This window comes from Pogona vitticeps, chromosome 3 (genome assembly GCF_051106095.1).
Source record: "Pogona vitticeps strain Pit_001003342236 chromosome 3, PviZW2.1, whole genome shotgun sequence".
NCBI lineage: Eukaryota > Metazoa > Chordata > Lepidosauria > Squamata > Agamidae > Pogona > Pogona vitticeps.
In genome coordinates, this window is record NC_135785.1 from 240148800 (window position 1) to 240170409 (window position 21610).

A 21610-nucleotide genomic window follows, 5' to 3' on the forward strand; every position below is an offset into this window, starting at 1 on the left:
TTCTCCACAGCCTAGCAGTGAACATGCTGTATCAGGTAGTGTTCCTCATGTCTTCTTTTCCACCCAAGCCATTTCAAAAAAGTTATACAGGTCTCTCTCTCTCTCTCTCTCTCTCTCTCTCTCTCTCTCTGTGTGTGTGTGTGTGTGTATGTGTAGCAGCTGCCTTGAGAAGAGTGGAGGCAGGCAGGAGTGGCAGAGTGCTTCTCTTGAATTTGCCTTTTTGATGGTGGAAAGAGCTACATGAACCAACCAACTTTTTGAATCCCCTAAATAAGCTTCCTGCCCTAAGCTGTGGTGAAATATGTTACCCCTTTATCAGTTCTGAATGGGCAGATTTGCATGGACATGTTTGGAAGGGTGCTAGACAGCCATCTTGTCCTTCCCCATGAGCAGCAAAGTGTCATAGGATTTGATATTTGTTCCCCAGAAAGTAAAACTCCCCTAAAGTCTAAGGCCAAGGCCTTTACGGTGGTGCCTCGACTTACGAACTTAATCCATTCCGGAAGATGGTCGTAACTCGAAATGGCCATAAGTCAAAGCACCATTTCCCATAGGAATGCATTGAAATACAATTAATCCATTCCAGCTGAAGAAAAAAAAATCACAAAAAAACCCCCAAACATTGCAAGACCCATTGGAAACGTGATTAATCTGGCCAAAGGGGGGGGGGAGAAAAGCAAGCAAAGCATGTAAGACCCTTCAGAAATGCAAAAAGAGCAAAGCAGAAAGCAAGGAAAGCATGCAAGACTCATTGGAAATGCAAAAAAAGCAAAGCAAAAAGCAACCAAACCGCTCAAGACCCATCAGAAATGGGGAAAAAACCCAAAAAGCAAACAAACCCCCCAAGACCTATTGGAAATGGGGGAGACCCAAAAAGCAAACAAACCCCTGAAGACCCATCAAAAATGGGGGGAACCACCAAAAAGCAAACAACCCCCCAAGACCGATTGGAAATGAGGCGGGAAATCAAAAAACAAACCCCCAAGACATCACAGCACAGAAACATAGCCCCCCCCAGCCCAAAACTACATTGTAAAACCCACCCAGAACAGTTTTTAAAAAGCAGAAAGCAGCACCTTACCTTACCAGGCAGTCCGAAGCCTCGTCCGATTGCACTCACTCTAACCATTGGGGCAAAAGAGCTACAAAGAAGCAGCCTCTTCGCCTACCAATGGTTAGGAATTTGAATTCCCCACCTTTTCCCCCTGCCTTTTTTGGTTGTAACTCAAAGCTCTGGCTACAAGTGGAAGCAAAATTTTGTGGCTGCAGGTGGTCGTAGCTTGAAATGGTCGTAAGTCGGGACATTTGTAACTCAAGGCACTACTGTATTTTAATGGAGAAAAACAACTGGATAGAAAGAAGGGGTTCTCAAAGGCAGTGGGGTATTGGACCAACCTATATCCAATAGCCAAATGATTGTAACAGCCAACCAAAAATGCTGCCATCTATGTGGATCATGCAAAGGAAGGAAGGTTTTAAAGGAAGCACTCTCAGGTGCTGTGCAGTTACCTAGTTATGCTTTACACCGCATAGGGTGATTTGGCAGGAAAATCCTTTAAAGTATTTACAGGCCAGTCAGGCTGTTGTCAGGCAACAACAAATGGGCAGGAAGTGGAAGCAAAGTGCTTAAAGAGAGATCACCAATCCCTGTGAGCTAGAAAAGTTACTGTTTTGGTCTAAACTCCCCAAGACTGAACTGGAAGTGCTCATCTGGGTGCTTCTTGTTTGTGTCCTCCCCCTTTCCATTTTTGTTGTTGTTTAGTCGTTTAGTCATGTCTGACTCTTCATGATCCCATGGACCAGAGCATGCCAGGCCCTCCTGTCTTCCACTGCCTCCCAGAGTTTGGTCACATTCATGTTGGTAGCTTCCATGACACTGTCCAACCATCTCGTCCTTTGTCGTCCCCTTCTCCTCCTGCCTTCACACTTTCCTAACATCAGGGTCTTTCCATTTTAGGCCATTTCTATTCCTGTTTTGCCCAATAGACAGGTAATAAAGTTTAATTCAATTAAATTCGCCCTCAGTTTAATTTAATTTGTAGTTTAGTTTAGTTTTAATTTGCCTGTCCTTGAATTTGAACAATAGAATTTGCATCTTAAATTGTATGGGTGCCCAACGGAACAGTCATTCTGAGATCATGTATCTGACTCTAACAGTATAGTAGTTGCTGCCTTCTGTAGCAAATTTTATAGTAGTTTTCCAAGGGGATTTCAGATACCAGAGTTTCCAAGAAAAGTTCCATGTTTTTCCCAAGGAAATGAGTATAAAACCAATCCATGGTTTAGAAAGTTCTGAACAACCAGAGATACTGTATTAATGCTTCTAGTTATCTCCCCTGGTTTTGTTTTGCTTTCTTTTTAATGGATTGTAATAATTATGGTATGTGACATATTACAACTGGGAACGGTTGAAAATGTTACCATTATTATTACCAGAATTGATTCAAATTTTGGAGAAATGTGCATGGGCATGGATGCAATTTATAGTGAGAAGATTTATCTGAGTTTGTCATCCAGTTCAAGCAACAACAAAAATGTGCTTTGAAATGTATATACTGTATTGGGAAAATATACATGGGGAAGGTCAATTTTTAAAGCCACATCCAGATATGCTTTGGTCAATGGGAGAAAAAGTATGCTGTTGAAAAGAGTTCAAAATGCCAACATTTAGAAAAATGAAATAGAACACAGAAATATGCAGTCATTTCCATATGGGGAAAAGAGAAGCTTAGTCTATTACAGATACACTGTAAGTCAGAAGAAGAACTGAAAATTGATGGAAATTAAGATTCTCGTGATAAGCTTGCATTTTCCTGACTCTATCACTTTGTGGAAAAGACATAGGGAGCACCTACACTGATGAATAATATGGCAAAGGCTCTGGAATAGGGAGTCAGATTCATATTATTTTCCATTGGCTACATGATATACACGATATACAAATCAATGTGAATCAGCCCAGATTTTTCCCAGTGTGTTTTCCCACTGCTACTGGGGCTTCTACTTTTTTTGGAGCCAAATTCATTCACATTGGTTTTGGTGGTGAAATTGTTAGAGTCAACATAGAGCAGTTTGTAGCTATTCTGTTGGAAGAAAGGCAGGGCAGTGCCTGCCATCTGAATCCTTTCTAGAGATGGGCACAAACCTCAGTCTGGAAGTTCATGCTGCTTTGATGGACCAGCACCACAGGTGCTGCATGTTCCTGTCCCCCACCTCCCCGGGCCAATGCCTCACTCACCAGCTGGCACCCACTGGTCTTTGGGTGTCTGACCGACCGGTCCCTGCAGGAGCACATTCTTCCCTCCTCTGCCTCCTCCAGTAGCTACCCACTCAGATGAGGAGGCAGGGCAGGGATGCCTGCAGCGCTGCCTTTGAGTGGGCAGCTGCCAGAGGAGGGGATTGCATGCTCCTTCTGGAACTGGCCAGGTGCCTAAAGAGGAGGAGAAGAGCAGCGACATTTGGCTTGTGAGTAGAGAATTTGGCCAGGGGACTGAGGTTCATGCCCATCTCTAATTCTCTCCCTCACAAAGCCGCTCCCTGGGTCTGCTTGTTTTCTCTTTCTCCTCCATTTTTTTCTTTTCTTTTCAAGACTTGCTGCCCTAGCGCTATAGCAGCTAGGTGACCAAAGGGGGGGAGGGGAGATTAAAGAATCAACAAAGAGAGGAGGAGGAAGCTACCAACCAGCCTTGTTTCTAGCTTGTTATGGTAGCTGTGCTCTAAATATGCCTCTGACAAACCTGGACAGCCAGAGAGGAATTACCTTAAAAACTGCAAGCAGCCAATCCCTCCCCCTGCCCACTCCTGTGTGGATAGGTAAAGTGAATTCACCTAGGGAAGCATGACTTCCCAGGTGAGGCTTCACAGCAGATCTGTTTGCATTTTTCATGCTGTGTAGTCACAACTTCAGAAATACCAATGATCTGTTTTGGTGAATGAGAGGGACATGGATCATCTGTGTTTCCCTCATTCATCAACTTCATTCTCCCCATTCCTTCATATTGATATTCCAAGAATCTGTCTGCCTCCCTCTTTTGCTTTCCTCGCCTTGTCCAGCTGAAGCTGCCAGTGCCTGTTCTCTTGCCCAGCTCTTTCATCTCCCTCCTGCTACAACCGCCATGTTCATCTTGTTGTCCAGCCAGCCCCACTACTCTTTCCCCTCCTTCCTGTCACTGTTGTGCATCTCCTTACTTTGTCCAGCCAGCCTCTGGTTCGTTTCCCTTCTTTCTACCACATTTGCGTGTGTCCTCTTGCCAAACCAGTGCTGCTTTCCCCTCCTTCAAACTGGGAATAATGACAAGCTGAAAGATCTGATAGACGCCTCCCTTTGGTGGCAAGCGAAAGGCATCCTCTGTCCTAGCAAATGAAGTTTGACTGTAGCCGGCAGAATGAAAGACAAAACAGGCACCCGCCCCGCAAGGGCATGGACCCCAAACAAACGGAAAGTGCCGGTCCTTAGTTGAAACTTTTTGTGGTGAAATGGCTATGTACTGTAATCGTGTTCTAAATATTAATTTCCAGATTTTTACAGAATCTGTTTCCTCTCCCCCCCCTCCCCAGGAATTTCTGAGAGCTCAAACCTGGAGCTCATAACATTGACATGCACCTGCGTGGCAGCGACGCTCTTCTGGCTCTTATTAACACTCTTCATACGGAAGCTGAAAAGGGTAAGGACAAAACCATGTGCACTTTTTTAACTGGTGTGTGACCTACTTTAAATACACCCTGATAGAATCTCTTCATCAAAAATACATCATTTATGAACACGAATGAGGGGGTGTTGGCTTCATGCAGATTGAAGCCTGATTTCCTCTTGCACACCACAAACTGGATGTCACTATAAAAATGGCATTTCAAACACTAGCCATTTCCTGCATTTCTTTAATTATTTTCTATAAAAAACAAGAAGAGTATACATCTGCTAGCGTACACAAAACTAGTGTCTTCTAGCACCTTAAAGTCTGATATACTCATTGCCACATGTGTTTTCGGTGCCAAGAGTTTACTTTATCGTCACACTTTTTGACCAAAATCCTGTTTTGCTTAGCCTAGCAAGTAGCACTAGAGTAGCCCATTTGAATCAATGGACCTTACAGATGGGCCTCTTCTAGCTCTATTAATATGCTAAGCAACAGGATTTTAGCTATACAGTGGTGCCTTGCAGACAAATGCCTCGCAGGTCAAAAAAACTCGCAAGACAAATGGTTTTGGCAATGGGGTTAATGACTCGCAAGACAAATGTTCCTATGCCCATGCTTCGCAAGAAGAATGTTTTCCATTTTTTCTTCCTGCCTCATGTTTGCTGATTTTTAAATGTTTTTCTATGATGTTTAAAAAGTTAAAGTTTTTTGATTGAAATTTTTTAAATCATCTGCACAATATGTATGGCTTTAAAGAGCACTTAATAAACCCATTGTAAATCAAATTTGACTTTGTTCTGACTTTTTTTGCCCATAGGAATGCATTAATTAGATTTCAATGCATTCCTATGGGAAAATGCGTTTTGCAAGATGAATTTTTCGCAAGACAACATTAACCGCGGAATGAATTAAATTCATCTCGCGAGGCACCACTGTAGTTGGTTTGGTCACAACAAACTAATACAGTACAGTACAACCATTCTTCTTTCTTGTTTGTCACAGAAGCAGCTGGTATAGTAACATGTAGACCACAGAAAGTTATTTTGAAAAAATAATTATAAAGACATGTTGAAGCCAACGGTAAAAATTAAATAGAATATCCAGGCTCTGGGTTAGCTTGCCAAGGGTGGGTGGTGGGTGGGATCAAGACTTTGTTCTTGGTATGTGCTACCAAGTCTCTTCCAAGTTACAGAGCCCCCAAAAGAGTTTTCAAGGTATGTGAAATATTCAAGGAGTTGTTTACCACTCTCTCTCTCTCTCTCTCTCTCTCTCTCTCACACACACACACACACACACACACACACACAGAGAGAGAGAGACTGTTTCCATTGCTGAGTGATGGGGGCGGGTCTGAATCCAAGTCTCTTCAGTCCCATCAATTACCAAATATTTTGGTCACATTGCATTTTCAGTCAAGATGGTTCTGAATTTTTATTTAAAAATGAATATTGTTCCAAAGTGAATTTGCTTGGACTTAAAGAAGATTCCTAGCTAAATACAGGCCTATGACTGCTTTTATCTGAATGTTTTCAAAGATGCAAAGTCCCGTTAGTACACAGTATAATTTGTCTATTTCTCTCTTTCCCCCCCCCCAACCTGTGCATTTTTACTCAGACATAAATCTCTTGGAATTTCAGCCTTAATTCTTCCAACACTCTAAAGATTCCAAATTACCTGTGAGGAATGACTGTAGAGAAATAATCTTGTGTAGGCGAGAGCCTGTAGGGAATGATGAATCCCTGAACATTTGAAAAATGTGTGCATACAATGTTGCTGATGAATGCCTTGCAGATTACATCTCGGCTTGCACAACATTTGAGCTACATTTGGCCATTTTTTAAAAAACAAACATCAACAGCTGAACTCATCTGTTGTGTGTGCCAGCATTTTCTCTCTCTGCACACTTGTTGGCCAAATCTATTTTTAGAGGCTGTAGTTATTCATTTTCTGAAAATACTCCAGAATGGAAGTACAGACTCAAGTCTTTATTACATGACTATTATTTGAGAAGATCTTCATATGGATTGAATTGGAGAAATGAAGTATGTGGTATGTATGAGAGAAGGCAATGCGAAGATTGTTGTAATAATTAAAAAAGGTGATGTTAAAATGAAGAGTCTTTGACAGATTGTACTTTGGAACATGAAAAATGTGTGTCCATATGGCAGAAGGTGGAGCAGTGACATTTAATTAACCAATCACTTTCCTGAACTAGGCCAGGAGATCTAGCTCAGCATTATTGTACTTTGTACTATGATATGACTTGGGAATATTTAAATTGTTTTCTAGCCTTATTCTTCCGAAATAAAGACAGATTATTTGTCAATCATAATGGAACCTGAAGAAGTCCCTTTAGATGAACAATGTGAACGACTCCCATATGAGGCCAGCAAATGGGAATTTGCCCGGGAAAGGCTAAAACTGGGTAATTATGTTTTTTAAAAAATATTTATATGCTGCCTTTCTCCCCTTAGGGGACTCAAGGTGGTTTGCAACAGATAAAACTATAAAACAAGCACAGTTTTAAAATGTTATGTAAGTATTATGTAAATAGCATTTTAAAAACCAATTAAACCTATGTTAAGATTAAAAACCAAGATTAAAAGCATTTTTATTTTTATATGTTTGTTACTCTTTAACTTCATGGGATGTTGGGTTGGTACTCAAAACAGAAGTGTTTTCATGAGGCTTGCATTCCCTTAATACTGGAAATGTTAAGTTAATTTATTAAAGCTCAGTCTGGACAAATTTTAATCAAAAAGTGCTGAGATTAAAGGAAATTCTATCTGGTGCACAAATTTTCTTCTTCCTTCTTTTTGTTTAGAAGCAGGGAGGTCTGGGGAAAAAAGAAACTATATTTGCTGGGCTTTGTTGAGTTAGTTCACCCTTTTCCTTGACAGGCCTCAGCTGTCTTTAACTTTAACTGTTAAAGCTGCTTAATAATATTGAGAAATGGGATGCTTTCGCTTTAAATCTTCCTTCCCACTCACAAAGAAGAAGTGTTGCATTTCTTGTTAATGGTTGCTAACAACGTTTTGACAGGGCTTTTAAAAAACCTTTCAGAGCTTCACTGACACATTAGCAACATTTAAAAAGAATTGCAAAACTTATCCCCTGCCCTGCCCCCCCCCAAAAGAGAGCCCAGATAAAGTTTCTAATTAAGCTTAATTAAGTTTCTAATTAAGCTGTCCCTTCAAAGGCACAGCCTTAACGATCTTAAGAAATCTTTTCCTTTAAAAAATATTTCCTTTGAAAGGGAAAGACAATCTTGATTGTACTAAACAGGATCACTTGAAGTGTAGTTTCCTTACTGAAACCACCAGATCTTTGCACTTGGATGCAAAGACCACACCATGCGCCTTTGTCCAACCTTAACCAACCTTAAGTGACCCTATTTAGCCCAGTCCTTTCTGCTCCAATTTGGCCATTTAGCCAAGTCCTCAGTTGCACAGCCCATTAGGCATCAGTCTTTATCAATGGTTGAATCACAAGGGGATCAGAGCATTACTGCGCAGAAAGGGAATGTAGCTCATGGCAATAGGTGTGAAAGATCTTAGCTGGGAGCTAACCCCTTTCCATGAGTGCAGATAATCTTAGAACTGCAGAGCTGGAAGGGACCCTATGGACCATCAAGTCCAGCCCCTGTCAAATATGTTGTCAAGAGATCTTAGCGAAACAAGAATGTTTAGAGTACAGAAGTTGAGGAAGCATTGTTCCACATTAACTGTTAAAATGTTTGCTTACTGTGGTGCCATATATGTGTCCATGGTTGTGCCATTGATTGGGAGACAATGTCCTACTACCAAAGTATAAATAGGGTTCTCAGTACAAATAAGAGTTTCGTGTTGTAGTGTCATTCAGAATGGTTTTTCAATGGCTTTTAGCCTATCGTGTGGGACACTGGTGACATGTGCCTCTGCATTCATAGTGATTAGAATGGCCTCATCTGCAAAGCTGTGAATGGAGGGCAATTTCTTTAAGGGTCTTTCTTTAAGAATGACTCTAAGACAGTGTTCCAGTACCACTTTCCTCAGAATACAAAGAGCAGACAAGCTGTTTACTCACTGGAGAGCTGGAGGAAGAAGCACAGAGATTCTTAATGGCAGGGATGGGTAACATACAGCCAAAGAGCTGCAAGTGACCTCCCCTAAACTGCTTTGGTGATTATGGAAGTTGTAGTTTATTAGCTCCTGCTGCCTCTATTTGCAGCTCAGCTCTGGAAACATCACCACTGAAACAGCTCCTGCTGGTGATTCTTTCACTGATGCCAAAAACTGGCATTTAAAAAGGACAACTTTAGGCCTTTGAGACATTCCCTTCCCTTCTTTTCTCTTCCCTCATGGAGAGTATTGTACTGTTGACAGTACAAGTTATCACATATGTCCTTCAGCATACTTAGATAAACAGCCATATAAAAGCCTTTTAGTACAGTGGTGCCTCGCAAGACAAATGCCTCACAGGACAAAAAACTCAAAGACAAATGGTTTTGGCAATGGGGTTGATGACTCGCAAGACAAATGCTCCTGTGGCTGTGCTTTGTAAGATGAATGTTTTCCGTTTTTTGTTCCTGCCTCATGTTTGCTGATTTTTAAATGTTTTTCTATGATGTTTAAAAAGTTAAATTTTTTTTGATTGAAATTTTTTAAATCATCTGCACAATATGTATGGCTTTAAAGAGCACTTCATAAACCCTTTGTAAACCAAATTTGACTTTGTTCTGATTTTTTTTGGCCCATAGGAACGCATTAATTAGATTTCAATGCATTCCTATGGGAAAATGCATTTCGCAAGACGATTTTTTCGCAAGACAACATTAACCGCGGAACGAGTTAAATTCGTTTTGCGAGGTACCACTGTATTTACATCTTAATGTGAATTAACAGATTTCTAAGAAGGTTCCTCTTTCATTGGCTGAAATACTGTTAGTTGGCAAAGTCACAATCAGAGTAGTCCCACTGAATTAGTGTGGATTTGATGAGTCAACTCCTCTGTAGGTTCCACTGATTCAATGAGACTGCTTTATTGCAACTGACTACACTAAGTACAGTAACAGGATTACAGTCATTGTATTAATAGACCATGGAAAGCAAGTTTAGTAATCAACTTAGTTTATTTGAATTATGTCGAGACTCGAAATCAACAATGTCAACAGCCTTAGGCAAGCTGAAGTCTGCCTTCAACATATATGATAGCTAAATAACAGAGTGATCCCATTATGAATCTTAAAAATGCAAAATAAAGTTGAAACAATTTTTTTTGTTACGTGTGGCCAGTAAAAAGGTGCAATCTAAAAGTCAAGCTATATATAACCTGAAGAAATACATAGGCTTTATTCGAAGTCTGATTGCTCAGACATGAAGGTCACTTCAGTTTCTAATGATGTGCTGGAAGGGAGCTGGAAGGGACCTTGTGGATCATCAAGTTCAGCCCTGTCAAGGAGGCAGAGTGAGAACTCCAAACCCCTGGCTCCACAGCCAAATACCCAAATCTTGTTTAATTTGATTCTTTTGTAAGACAAATCTCTTGGGAACTGATAAGGGGCCTTGATTTCTATCAATATTGGGGGGGGGAAGACCCTCCCAAATCTGATATGCTTGTCCTTTGTACTGTTAAGCCACATAGGACATTCTCCATTTCAAAATGCTTTTCTTACAAGTCCGTAAAAACAACTACACACAATTTGTATGTGTGCATCTACATCTATATTTGTCTTCGCAGTATGTGAATTACTGCAGCACCTCATAAACCACCTGTGAAAGTAATATCAAACCCCTTGGCCAGCTGGAAGAAGTGTAGTTTATTTTCAAACCTGCATTGCTCCAATTTTCAGAAGAGGCAGGAGTGGAATTGGAAGGAACTTGAGTGTATGCCATCAACCCATATGGCAAGGTTTTTCTTACACTGCAATAATCCAATGCTATGGAACATGTGGCCCTCCAAATTTTGTTGGACTGCAACTCCCATCAGCCCTGTTCAGCATAGCTGATGGTAAGTGATGATGGGAGTTGTATTTTGGCAACATCTGGTGAACCTCCAAGACTGCAGGTCTGCAATAGTGGTGTAAGGAAAGAGCATGTATTGTATTGCTCCTCAAGGAAAGGGCACAGACATATTTCCCATGTACATCTCATCTATGCAAAATATGGGTACAAGCATGTGTTTTGCAATACACGTGGATATGTCTTGGGTATACATTTGCCAAACAACTATGATTGGCTACAAGTCCCCATTAAGCATTTACGTATTGGCAAATTTCCTTCCATTATGTTGTATAATATTCTTCATTCTGGTAGAAATTAGCTAATTCAGTTCCTGAGTTCCAGTTTAGAAGCTGAGACACAAATCCGCAGAGGGAGTGGTCTGTGTGGGTTTGTGTGGCATAAACAAGGAAAGAATGCTATGTTCATGAATGAAAAACAGATTCTGAGAAGTTGGCTGAGTGCAGCATGTTTGTTGAATCATCTCCTGCACAAGTCCCCATTACATGGAAGAGAATCCAACCTCTCGTTGACCTTGGCAGCTCATAGAGCTATTATCTTGCAAATGTAACATGTTCTTGTGGAACTTTTCTTAGTCCCACACATACTTTTGTTCAACACCAGATACATACCTTCTTTTTCCATATAACTTTTACTGTAGCAGAGCAATTATTATTCATAACTACAAATTTACTGTATTAATTTTAACATTTCTAAGTAGATGCTAAAATCAATCAAGTCTTTTTGAGAAATTTAATAAATACACCAGGAACCTAGGATCATACCTGTTGTTTTGGCAGTGGCTAACACTACATTCCTGAATAATGAACATGTGGAAGTGAAGAGAAACAGTTATTTAGATGTATTAGTTGAGATGTTGTGGGAAAGTGTGGTTTGGTGCTACAAGAATGATGCAAGGTGAGCTTGGGGGTTGCTTTCGTGTGCCAGATGAGATGAGAAGCAACTTTTTCTAATTTTAAACTACCACAGCTTTCTGTGACATGTAGGCTTGGGGCTGCGAGTTGTTTAGTCTGAACGACTTCTTGGAAACTTAATTTTGAAAAGGAGCTGGTTGTGTTCCTCATTGCTTTGCCAGAGCATCAGGCTTCTGTTATTGGAGTTATTGCAGCCTGGGAGAACAATTTGTTGTGCTGCTTGTTTGTGCATCTTCAAGATGATTTTTTTTGGAGTATTTCTGTAAATGCATAACTTGCAGACTCGCTGCTTTATTGTGTGAATGGTTAAGAATGGAAGCGCCGGGCTGGCGGCAAACATCATCCTGAGCAGTCAGTCTGACCTTCTGTATTTGCTCAGAGTTTATGCCTGTGTGCTTCAAAGAGAAAAGCTGTATTGCAGCCACTGCTCATGGTGAGACCAGCTTCTGAGAAATGGTTAGAGAACTCCTCCTTCCCATGAAGACGTTCTGTAAAATAGATCTCCCAATAAGTATTTCCAGAAATAATTTGGAGAATTTCAAGAGGTCATTTGTGAACAGCTGTAGGCAAAGCATGCACATCTTGCCAGTGACAAGTAACATCTAGGTGCCTTGTTTTCATTCTCTGAACAGTAATGAGTTGTACTCATGGCCACTGAAAGCAACCCCCCCCAAAAAAAGAACCCCTTTGTTCTAGCAAATTGCTGCAAAGTATATTGGCACATATACTTACAATATAAATAATTTCTCATTAGAGAAATTATTTATAGGCTCTGCTCTAAATTATGATTTAAGAATAAGCTGCAGTCTGAAACTGGAGTTTGACATTGGCTTGCCCAACGGTATGGTTTAAACAAAGGCCATTTCCCCTGTGTCTTGGAGAATTAAGACTTCGTTAAAAACTGAAGCAACAGGGTATTGATTTTGTTGCAAGTTCATGCAGGATCCTTCCTTCTGTTTGTCCAAATCTGTGCACTCTACTCTTTGTCTAGCTCTTGCCCTTCCATGTATCTCTGCTATACCAGGTTTTAGTAACAGTGGTTATTTAAAGCAAAACTAAGCTAAACTGAAGGAAATAGAAAACAAAAAGAGGGAGAGAAAAAAAGTGACTAGTGCTACCTGGTCAAAGCCTGCACAAATGTTCTCCATCCCATATTCAAACACACACTATAATCCTAAATGTAATGAAGACAGTGTAGCTAGCTACTGAAAATTAAAAAGGAAGGAAATGCTAGAACATGGTCAGCCTGGTAAGTGATGTAGCATTCTATTTTTATTTATTGATTGATTGATTGATTGATTGATTGATTGACTGACTGACTGACTGACTGACTGACTGACTGACTGATTGATTGATTGATTGATTGATTGATTGATTGATTGATTGGATTTCTATCCTGTCCATCTAGACCAAAGGTCTACTCTGCCTTTGATATACTTGGATGTGTGAAAAGATTGCTTGGTAAGGTGGACAAAATATATATAATCTGGTGAGGTTGGCCAAAGCCTTCCCAAGGGTCTTAGAGACTGGAGATCTCAGAGGCGTTTTGGTTTTTATTAGGGCTTCAGCTGTCAATCTCTTTCTTTGGTATTTCCTTCTTTTGCTAAGTAGCTGCTGTGAATACTTGTTTTGTTTGAAAAGTTCAACGTTTCTAACACATACCCCACAAGCATTACAGCAAACTTTAGTGGCATATAGGGGCAAGTGAGCTTGTCCAATAGTGTTTGGGGCTTCTTGAACCGCCCTGCAACTGACCCAGAAATGCAGAAATATCCTTGCTCTGACTCTTTTGGACACTTTTCTGTCAAGCCAGTATGCATACTTCGATATATAACCTACTGCATTTGACTGATGCAAATGGGAGAGAATTTTGTTTCAGTTTGCTTCTGAACTGCAGGGACGTGGTGGCGCTGCGGGCTAAACCGCAGAAGCCTGTGCTGCAGGGTCAGAAGACCAAGCAGTCATAAGATCAAATCCACGCGACAGAGTGAGCTCCCATCGCTTGTCCCAGCTCCCGCCAACCTAGCGGTTCGAAAGCATGCAAATGCAAGTAGATCAATAGGGACCACCTCGGTGGGAAGGTAACAGCGTTCCGTGTCTAAGTCGCACTGGCCATGTGACCACAGAAGATTGTCTTCGGACAAACGCTGGCTCTACAGCTTGGAAACGGAGATGAGCACCGCCCCCTAGAGTTGAACACGACTGGACAAAAATTGTCAAGGGGAACCTTTACCTTGCTTCTGAACAATTTGACCTTGCTTGGATAGCCCTAGCAGTATAACTGGCGAGGTGAATTCTGTAGAGCGGCCAGCCATGTGCTTCCCTTTACAGAGGACAGTCCTTTGTCTGAAGCATTCTTTTCAAATCATCCAAAAGAAAAGATAATTTGTCACTCTGTAGGAGGAAAATGCATCCATCCATCAGGTGTATGCAGCAAGAATCCTCTTCAGAGGCACACTTTAATTCTGGGATGACCCCTTAAGCTGTGTAATAAAAGTAGCCCAAGTCTACTTCAAAAAGAAAGAACCATTAGAACTTGAAAAACCATGGGCTTGGAAGCTGCCCATCAAGATTTAATATCCAGACAGCAAAATGAGCACGCACACAGTTAACCTAGTCACCATCTTCTCTACTGTGATGAGAAGCACTGTATTTCCATTTAAATTTTATTAAGGATTTCTAAATTTGCTCCTGTACATTTGAATTAGCATAGCAAGATGTTGGTTTCGGTTTGCAAATTTATGCCTTCCTTTTTGCTCTTGTTGGTGTTGCATTTCTTCTTTTATTACACAGCTTAAGGGGTCATCCCAGAATTAAAGTGTGCCTCTGAAGAGGATTCTTGCTGCATACACCTGATGGATGGATGCATTTTCCTCCTACAGAGTGACAAATTATCTTTTCTTTTGGATGATTTGAAAAGAATGTCCTCATAATATAACACAGAAAATAAGATCTTGCTACCAATAACTGTGATGAGTAACAATTCCAGTTGCCAGGGAGGTTTGGCCTTTGTGGTAGCATCTAAAAGCCAACTACGTAGTTGTTTGGTTGCTCTAGCGGGGGGTCCTCTTTTGACTTGCTAAAATCAGGAGTCATGTTTGTAGATTTCCTTATTCAAACTTAAAATGGAAATTTTTCCATTGCTCAGATTCTCCAAAACTGGGCAAAAAGAATTATTGTTCCCAGCCCTTAACTGTAAGTTGCTGAAAGTTATTTGGCAAACTGGAAAAAATACGTAGTATCTGTTGTTGTGTTCTTGGAATGGTGTCCAAAATATAACTGGAAGATCATACTCTATGCTGGAAGCCTTCTCCCGATCCTGATGTGTTGGGACATAATGTACTTAAAGGTAAAGGAGATGTACTCTGCACTTGTTTCAGATTTTGCTGTTCTGTTTTGGGCTGTGTAGTCATTTCTTGATTCACTTCAGGACTCAATCAGAAGATTCAGATTTACATCCAATTCTGTTCAAATCAGTTTGAACCTGATGCAGTCCAAGTTGAATCTGAGTCAAAATTCAGAAATCTAAATCTACTTCCTACTGATATACACTGGGAAATTAAAATGGTTGAGCCCTTTTTAGTACTTTTGTGGATATACATAAAATGTAGATACCTAGTAGAAACCAGAGGAGAGGATTATTCTTGCAAAATATATTCTGTGCTTTCCTCTTGACATTTTCCCATTTCAAGCTGTTGTACCTTCTTCTTTTTTTAGTTTTGTTGTGCCATCTGTCTAAAAATTTGGATGGGCATGCTATTCACCATAAAATTTGCTTTAATACACAAAATTTGCTAATATGCGTGTTGGCTTCCTGTACTATTTAGAGTCTGTGACTTACACACAGTCCTTTTACATACAGGCCCTCTTTGTGCCTCAGTTTCCAAACTGGTCTAGCAATTTGGATCAGATTTGGACCCAGCCAGCATTCTTCAGAGCTGATACAGTTCAATACTCTGATTTGGTTCAGTTGTCCACTGAATTGATTGCACAGTCCTAATGCTTACATATTCCACAGTTCATGCCAGGAAATTAAAAGAGACAGTGAAATTAAATCTTTTCATAAATTAAGGCCTGGTGAGCAGTATTATTAGCAGTGATGATGTATTGCTCTCCCGTCTTATAGTCAAATAAGGTTAGAAGACACAAATGGTAGGTGAACCATGGAAAAGTTCCCATGGTTAGTAAAAGATTTTGGTGGTTGTAGTCCAAAAATAAATTTTTTCCAGGTTCTGGTGTAGTGTATAGTGCTAGCAGAAGGACTCAGTTTCAGTCTTTGACATCTGTAGCTGTTCTGCATTTGAAACCTTGGCTATTTGCTCCCAATCAAGTAAGCAATATTGTGCAAAACAGACCCATGACCTGCTCCAGTATGTGGCAGCTTCATGTGTTCAAATGGAAACTCAAGCCAACAATGTGCAACATCCAAAATATTTCCTGATATGAAATTGCAGGTAAATCAGGATTAAAAATCTATTATTAACACAGGAGAGAGTTAAGACTAGTGTGAGGTGACCTCATCCATCTCTCTTGAAAATTCACTAATCATTAATTCCAATGGATCTACTGTGGTAGGAAAAGTGCCTCTTTTGAAAAGGAAGAGACACTGGAGATTATATTGCAAATATACACTGGCAACTGGAGAGCACCAAAGAATTTCAGAAGATCAATCTATGCTTTATAAACTACAGCAAAGCCTTTGTGTAGATCATGAGAAACAATGGGTTGTTCCGAAAGAAATAGGTGGACCAAAGCACTTGATTGTCGTGACATGTAGCTTGTATTGTGGACCAAAAAAATACTGTATTCTCGAAGGCTTTCATGACTGGGATCCAATGGTTGTTGTGGGTTTTCCAAGATGTTTGGCTGTGTTCTTAAGGTTTTTCTTCCTAACGTTTTGCATCTTCAGAGGACAGGAGTCAGAACTCTGTCTGTGCTCTGGTGACTACTATTAGGACAGAATATGGAGGGACAGAATGGTTTTCTATAGGTAAAGGTATCAGACAAGAGTGCATTTTATCCCCTTATCTGTTCAGTTTCTACAGGAAGCATATCATACAGAAAGTCAGGCTAGATTCAGATGAAGGAGAAGTAAAAACTATTGGAAGAAACATCAATAATTTAAGATATGCAGCTGTCACCATCTTAAAGGCAGGGAGCAGCAATGATTTGAAATAACTTTTAGTGAAAGTAAAAGATGAAAATGCCAAAGCAGGACTGCAGTTGAATATTAAGAAGACCAAGCTCATGACTACAGAAGAACTACATAACTTTAGCACTGACAATTGAGAAATTGAAATAGTTAGAGAGTTTGTATACCTTGGTTCAATCATCAACCCAAATGGAGACTGCAGCCAAGAAGTCAGAAGACTGAGACTAGAAAGAAGAGAAAATATCATTGAGTGTATGGATATGTCACTGGAAACCAAGACTAAGATCGTCCACACTCTTGTGTTTCTGATCACCAAATGGGTATGAAAGCTGGAGAGTAAACAAAGCTGATAGGGAATACGGTGCTGGAGGAGAGCTTTGCAGATACCCTGGACTGCCAGGAAGATGAACACGTGGATCCCAAATCAAGTCAAGCCTGAACTATCTCTGGAGGCAAAAACGTTGCAACTGAGGCTGTCCTATCTGGACACATTATGAGAAGGCAGGATTCTCTGGAAAAGTCAATAACGCTGGGAAAGGTTGAAGTTAGTAGGAAAAGACGAAGACCAAATATGAAGATGGATTGACTCTCTAAAGTTGTCAGGGCTTAAGTTTACAAGAGCTGGAGCAAGGCCATTGAGGACAGGACATTTTGGAGATCATTCATTCATAGGGTTGCCTTAAGTAGGAAGTGACTTGACAACCGTGGTAAGGGGTTAAAACTGGATTTAGCCTGAGATACTTAGAGTATAGCTGTTCTTGATGTTGACCTTGGAGATGATGTTTCTAGATTCTAGAACAGCTGCTCCTAGTGCTGCCAATCAAAGCAGGTTATACAGCTATTCCTTTTCTTTCCATTAATATATTTACTGTGGAATGAAGGAGGACATGTGCAATGAGGAGAACACATTGGAGGGTAAGAAGTGGAAGATGATGTCTAGAAACCCTAACATTCCATGAACAAAGAAAAGCAACTACACAATAAAAGCCTCACAAGATGGAAACCCCCTGCGCTTCAGACACTGCCCCATGTTTTGTAGGAATGCTTAGGGTTTTTATCTAAGGTGGTGGTGGGTAGGGGGGGAATATAGGTCTAAAAGTCAGTGGGAATCTTGTGGCAGATCTGATGAGGATTTGAGTTGCACCTTGCCTTTGTGACAGAGCTGCTCTGTATGTAATTATCTTCCGAAGCTGCTGGAGGGATTTTATATGGCTTGTAAAGTAAGAAAAATTTGGTTCAGGAACTGAAATATTCAGCTGAATTCTCAAAGTGCTTAAGAACTGCTCTTTGGCATTAATATGTAAGTGTGACTGAAACCAGGATATTAGAGATATTTGGTGCAGTTTAAAAAAAAAAAGACCAGTGGATTTTATTAGAGTTTTCCATGAAACTGAAATTTATTAAATGTAAAAGATATTTGAAAAATGCACCAGTATTCAAATATAATAACACCCCTGTGGTGTTTTACTGAGGATGGAATGAGGCTCATAAGTTGCTTATTCTAGTGTGCTAAATGCACCATTATTAATAAAAACAGATGCAAAATTCTAAGTCTAGATGATAAGCTTCCAGAGGTTACTCAACAGCAGCTAAATTTCAACGTAACCTGAAGGAGGGTCCTAAGGGCCTCATAGCAGAATGGAACTTCTGAGATTACCAGTCAGTTTTTATTATCCTCTGTCCTCACTTTATGTATGTACTCAAGAATGTTTTAATATGGCCTTTCATTCAATTTAGAATCCCATGGTGATTTACAATCCATTAAATAACAGTTCAGCATAAAATGTACATAGTATTACTCATGAAATTATAGATATAAACATAAATAAAATAGGATCAAATCATTCCAAAGTGGTGTACAGGGCAGGTTAAAAATAAAAATGCACTAATAAAAATGCTATAAGCAATATTAAAAGTTGTCATTGGAAAGGATCCATTCCACAAGGCTATCCAAGAGAAATGATAAAAGGCCCTGTGGGAGGAGGAGGACCCCCTGGTGATTTACACCCTTTTATCTCTCTCCTAGAACCCTTCCTGCAGAGCAGATTAGTACTACATTGAGAGAACAGCTGAGGCCCCTCCTCCAACATCTGACATCTGTTTCTTACCTCCAGTTTAGCTGTGTCTCATTTGCCAAAAGTCAGCCAGCCATGTTGGTTGACCATGGACAGACATAGGAGCAGAAGCAGACATTCATTTCTCCAACCACTCTATTGCCTTCATCACAATGAGTTTGGCATCTTAGGGGTCCACTAGTAACAATAAGCAGCATGAGTCAGTGGTACAGCTCTTTTTCAATGAAGTAGACATATGAATCTGTTTCAACATATACAGTATGTTTTTATGTGATGTCAAGTCACCTCCAACTTATAATGATCCTATGAATGAGCAGTCTCCACAATGTCCTGCTCTCATTTGTCTTGCTCAGCTCTTGTACACACAAGCCTGTGGCTTCCATTAGGGAGTCAGTCCATCTTGTGTTTGTATCTGGTCTTCCTCTTTTCTTGTTGCCTTCCACCTCTCACCTCTTTGTAGGGAAGCTGCTTGCTCGTGTTGTGCTGAAGAGGCTCCAGGTGCTTACAGACAGAGTCTATATAGAATCACAGTGTGTGGATTTTGAGCTAATAGATCCACCATCAACATGTTATTTTCCCTCAGACAGTTGCAGGAGAAATGTAGGGAACAATGACAGCCACTTTTTGTGGCCTTCATAGATCTTACAAAGGACTTTGATTTGGTTAGCAGGAATGCCATTTTTAAAATACTTCCCAAGATTGGATGTCCACCTCGACTCCTCAACATCAGATCCTTTCATGAGGAAGTGAAGGGCACTGTAGTTTTTGATGGCTCAACATCATATCCAAAATGGAGTGAAACAGGGCTGTGTCCTTGCGCTGACCCTGTTTGGGATCTTTTTTGCTTTCATGCTGAAGCACGGTTTTGGAACTGTAACAGAAGGTATCTATCTCCAGACTAGATCAGATGCAAATCTTTTTAATCTCTCTAGATTGAGAGTGAAGACCAAAGTCCAGCTGAAATGCATGTGGGACTTCCTCTTCACCGATGATGCAGCTGATGTCGCCCATTCTGCTGAAGAACTCAAACAACTTATGAATCATTTTAGTATGGCATGCTAAGATTTTGGATTAACAATCAGCCTGAAGAAAACACGTCATGGGCCAGGGCGTGGACTCACCTCCCTCTATGTATTACCATCTCTACATAAGAATTGGAGGTTGTTCATGATTTCATGTACCTTGGCTTAACAATCTGTGACACACTCTCTCTAGAGCTGGATAAATGCATTGGCAAAGGAACTACCATGTTCTCTAGACTCACAAAGAGAGTATGGCTTAATAAGAAGCTGACGACATATACCAAGATAGAGCCTCTATAGAGCCTGTGTCCTGAGCACACTCCTGTACTGCAGTGAGTCCTGGACCCTTTGTGCATGGCAGGAAAGGAAGTTGAACCTGTTCCATATGTGTTGTCTCCAACTCATTTTTTTTGTATCACCTGGCAGGACAAAGTTTCAAATAGGGTAGTCCTAGAATGAGCTGGAATTGTTAGGATGTATACATTACTGAAACAGTGACATCTATGTTGGCTTGGGCATGTCATGAGAATGGCTGACGGTCAGATTCCTGTATGGAGAATTAGTGAAGGAAAGCACCCCAGAGGGAGACCACAGCTGTGATACAAGGGTATCTGCAAGCGGGATCTGAAGGCCTTAGGAACTGACCTTAACAGATGGGAAACCTTGACATGTGAGCGTTCAGCCTGGAGGCAGGCGGTGCAGCGTGGCCTCTTCCTATTTGAAGATACCCTTGTCCAGCAGGCTGAAGCAAAGAGGCAGTCCCGAAACCAGCCAAATCAGGGAGCTGGATAGGGGACAGATTGTATTTGTCTTCAGTGTGGAAGGGATTGTGACTTTCGAATTGGTCTTCTCAGCCACACTAGACGCTGTTCCAAGACCTCTATTCAGAGCACGTTACCATAGTCTCTTGAGACTGAAGGATGTCTACTAACTCCACTTCTCCCAGCATTATTGTCTTTTCCAGAGAACCCTGCTTTGCCATGATATGCCCAAAGTAGGGCAGCCTTAGTGTCACACTTTTTGCCTTCAGACATAGTTCAGGCTTGATTCGTTATGGGATCCACCAGTTCATCTTTCTAGCATTCCAGGGTATCCGCAAAGCTCTCCTCCAGCACCGCATTTCAAACAAATCAGTAGTAAAAATAAAAGCAGAAATGTTTGACACATTAAAGACTAGCAAGTTGATTTTGGTAAGAGCTTTTGTTAATTATCATTCCCTTCCTAAAAATAGGAAATGTGATAGTTAGGCCCCATGGTGCAGGGCAGCAATGAAGTGAAATCAGGAAAATAGCATGAGCTGTAATGGGCTTTTATAACCATAATGGCCTAGTAATTATCAATGAAATGCTGATTACAGAGAGGTCCTTTTATCAGCTATTAAATGAGGCAGAGTTATGGCAAGAAGAGCTTTTTAGTTATATCAAAGACTGAGGAAAAATCCCAAGTATTAGTAGATATAGTGTGCTAAGAATAGAGTGGTGCCCCGCATAGCGACTATAATCCATTCCAAAAAAATTGTCGCTATACGGATTCGTCGCTATGTGGGGCAAAAAAAGCCCATAGGAACACATTGAAACCCCTTCAATGCGTTCCTATGGGCAAAAAACTCATCGTTCTACAGAAATCCTCCATGCGGCCACCATTTTTGCTGCCTGGTAAGCATGGAAAGGGCGTGAAAACACTGCGGGCGGCCATTTTTTTCCAGCGGCCATTTTGGAACTGCTGATCAGCTGTTTTAAAAACATCGTTATGCAATAATCGGTAAGCGAAACACTTACCAATCATCACAAAGCAATGTTTTGCCATTGAAA

At 40.7% G+C, this 21610-nt stretch overlaps 1 protein-coding gene across 1 annotated transcript in view; it reads left to right on the forward strand.

Moving 5' to 3' along the window:
• Window positions 1-21610, forward strand: part of FLT1 (fms related receptor tyrosine kinase 1) — a 139421-nt gene that overhangs the window by 91392 nt on the left and 26419 nt on the right. Inside the window, exons 16-17 of the mRNA XM_072993748.2 lie at window positions 4558-4664; window positions 6927-7062. Of these exons, the coding sequence (XP_072849849.2) occupies window positions 4558-4664; window positions 6927-7062 (243 nt within the window). The remainder of the gene's footprint in view (window positions 1-4557; window positions 4665-6926; window positions 7063-21610) is intronic.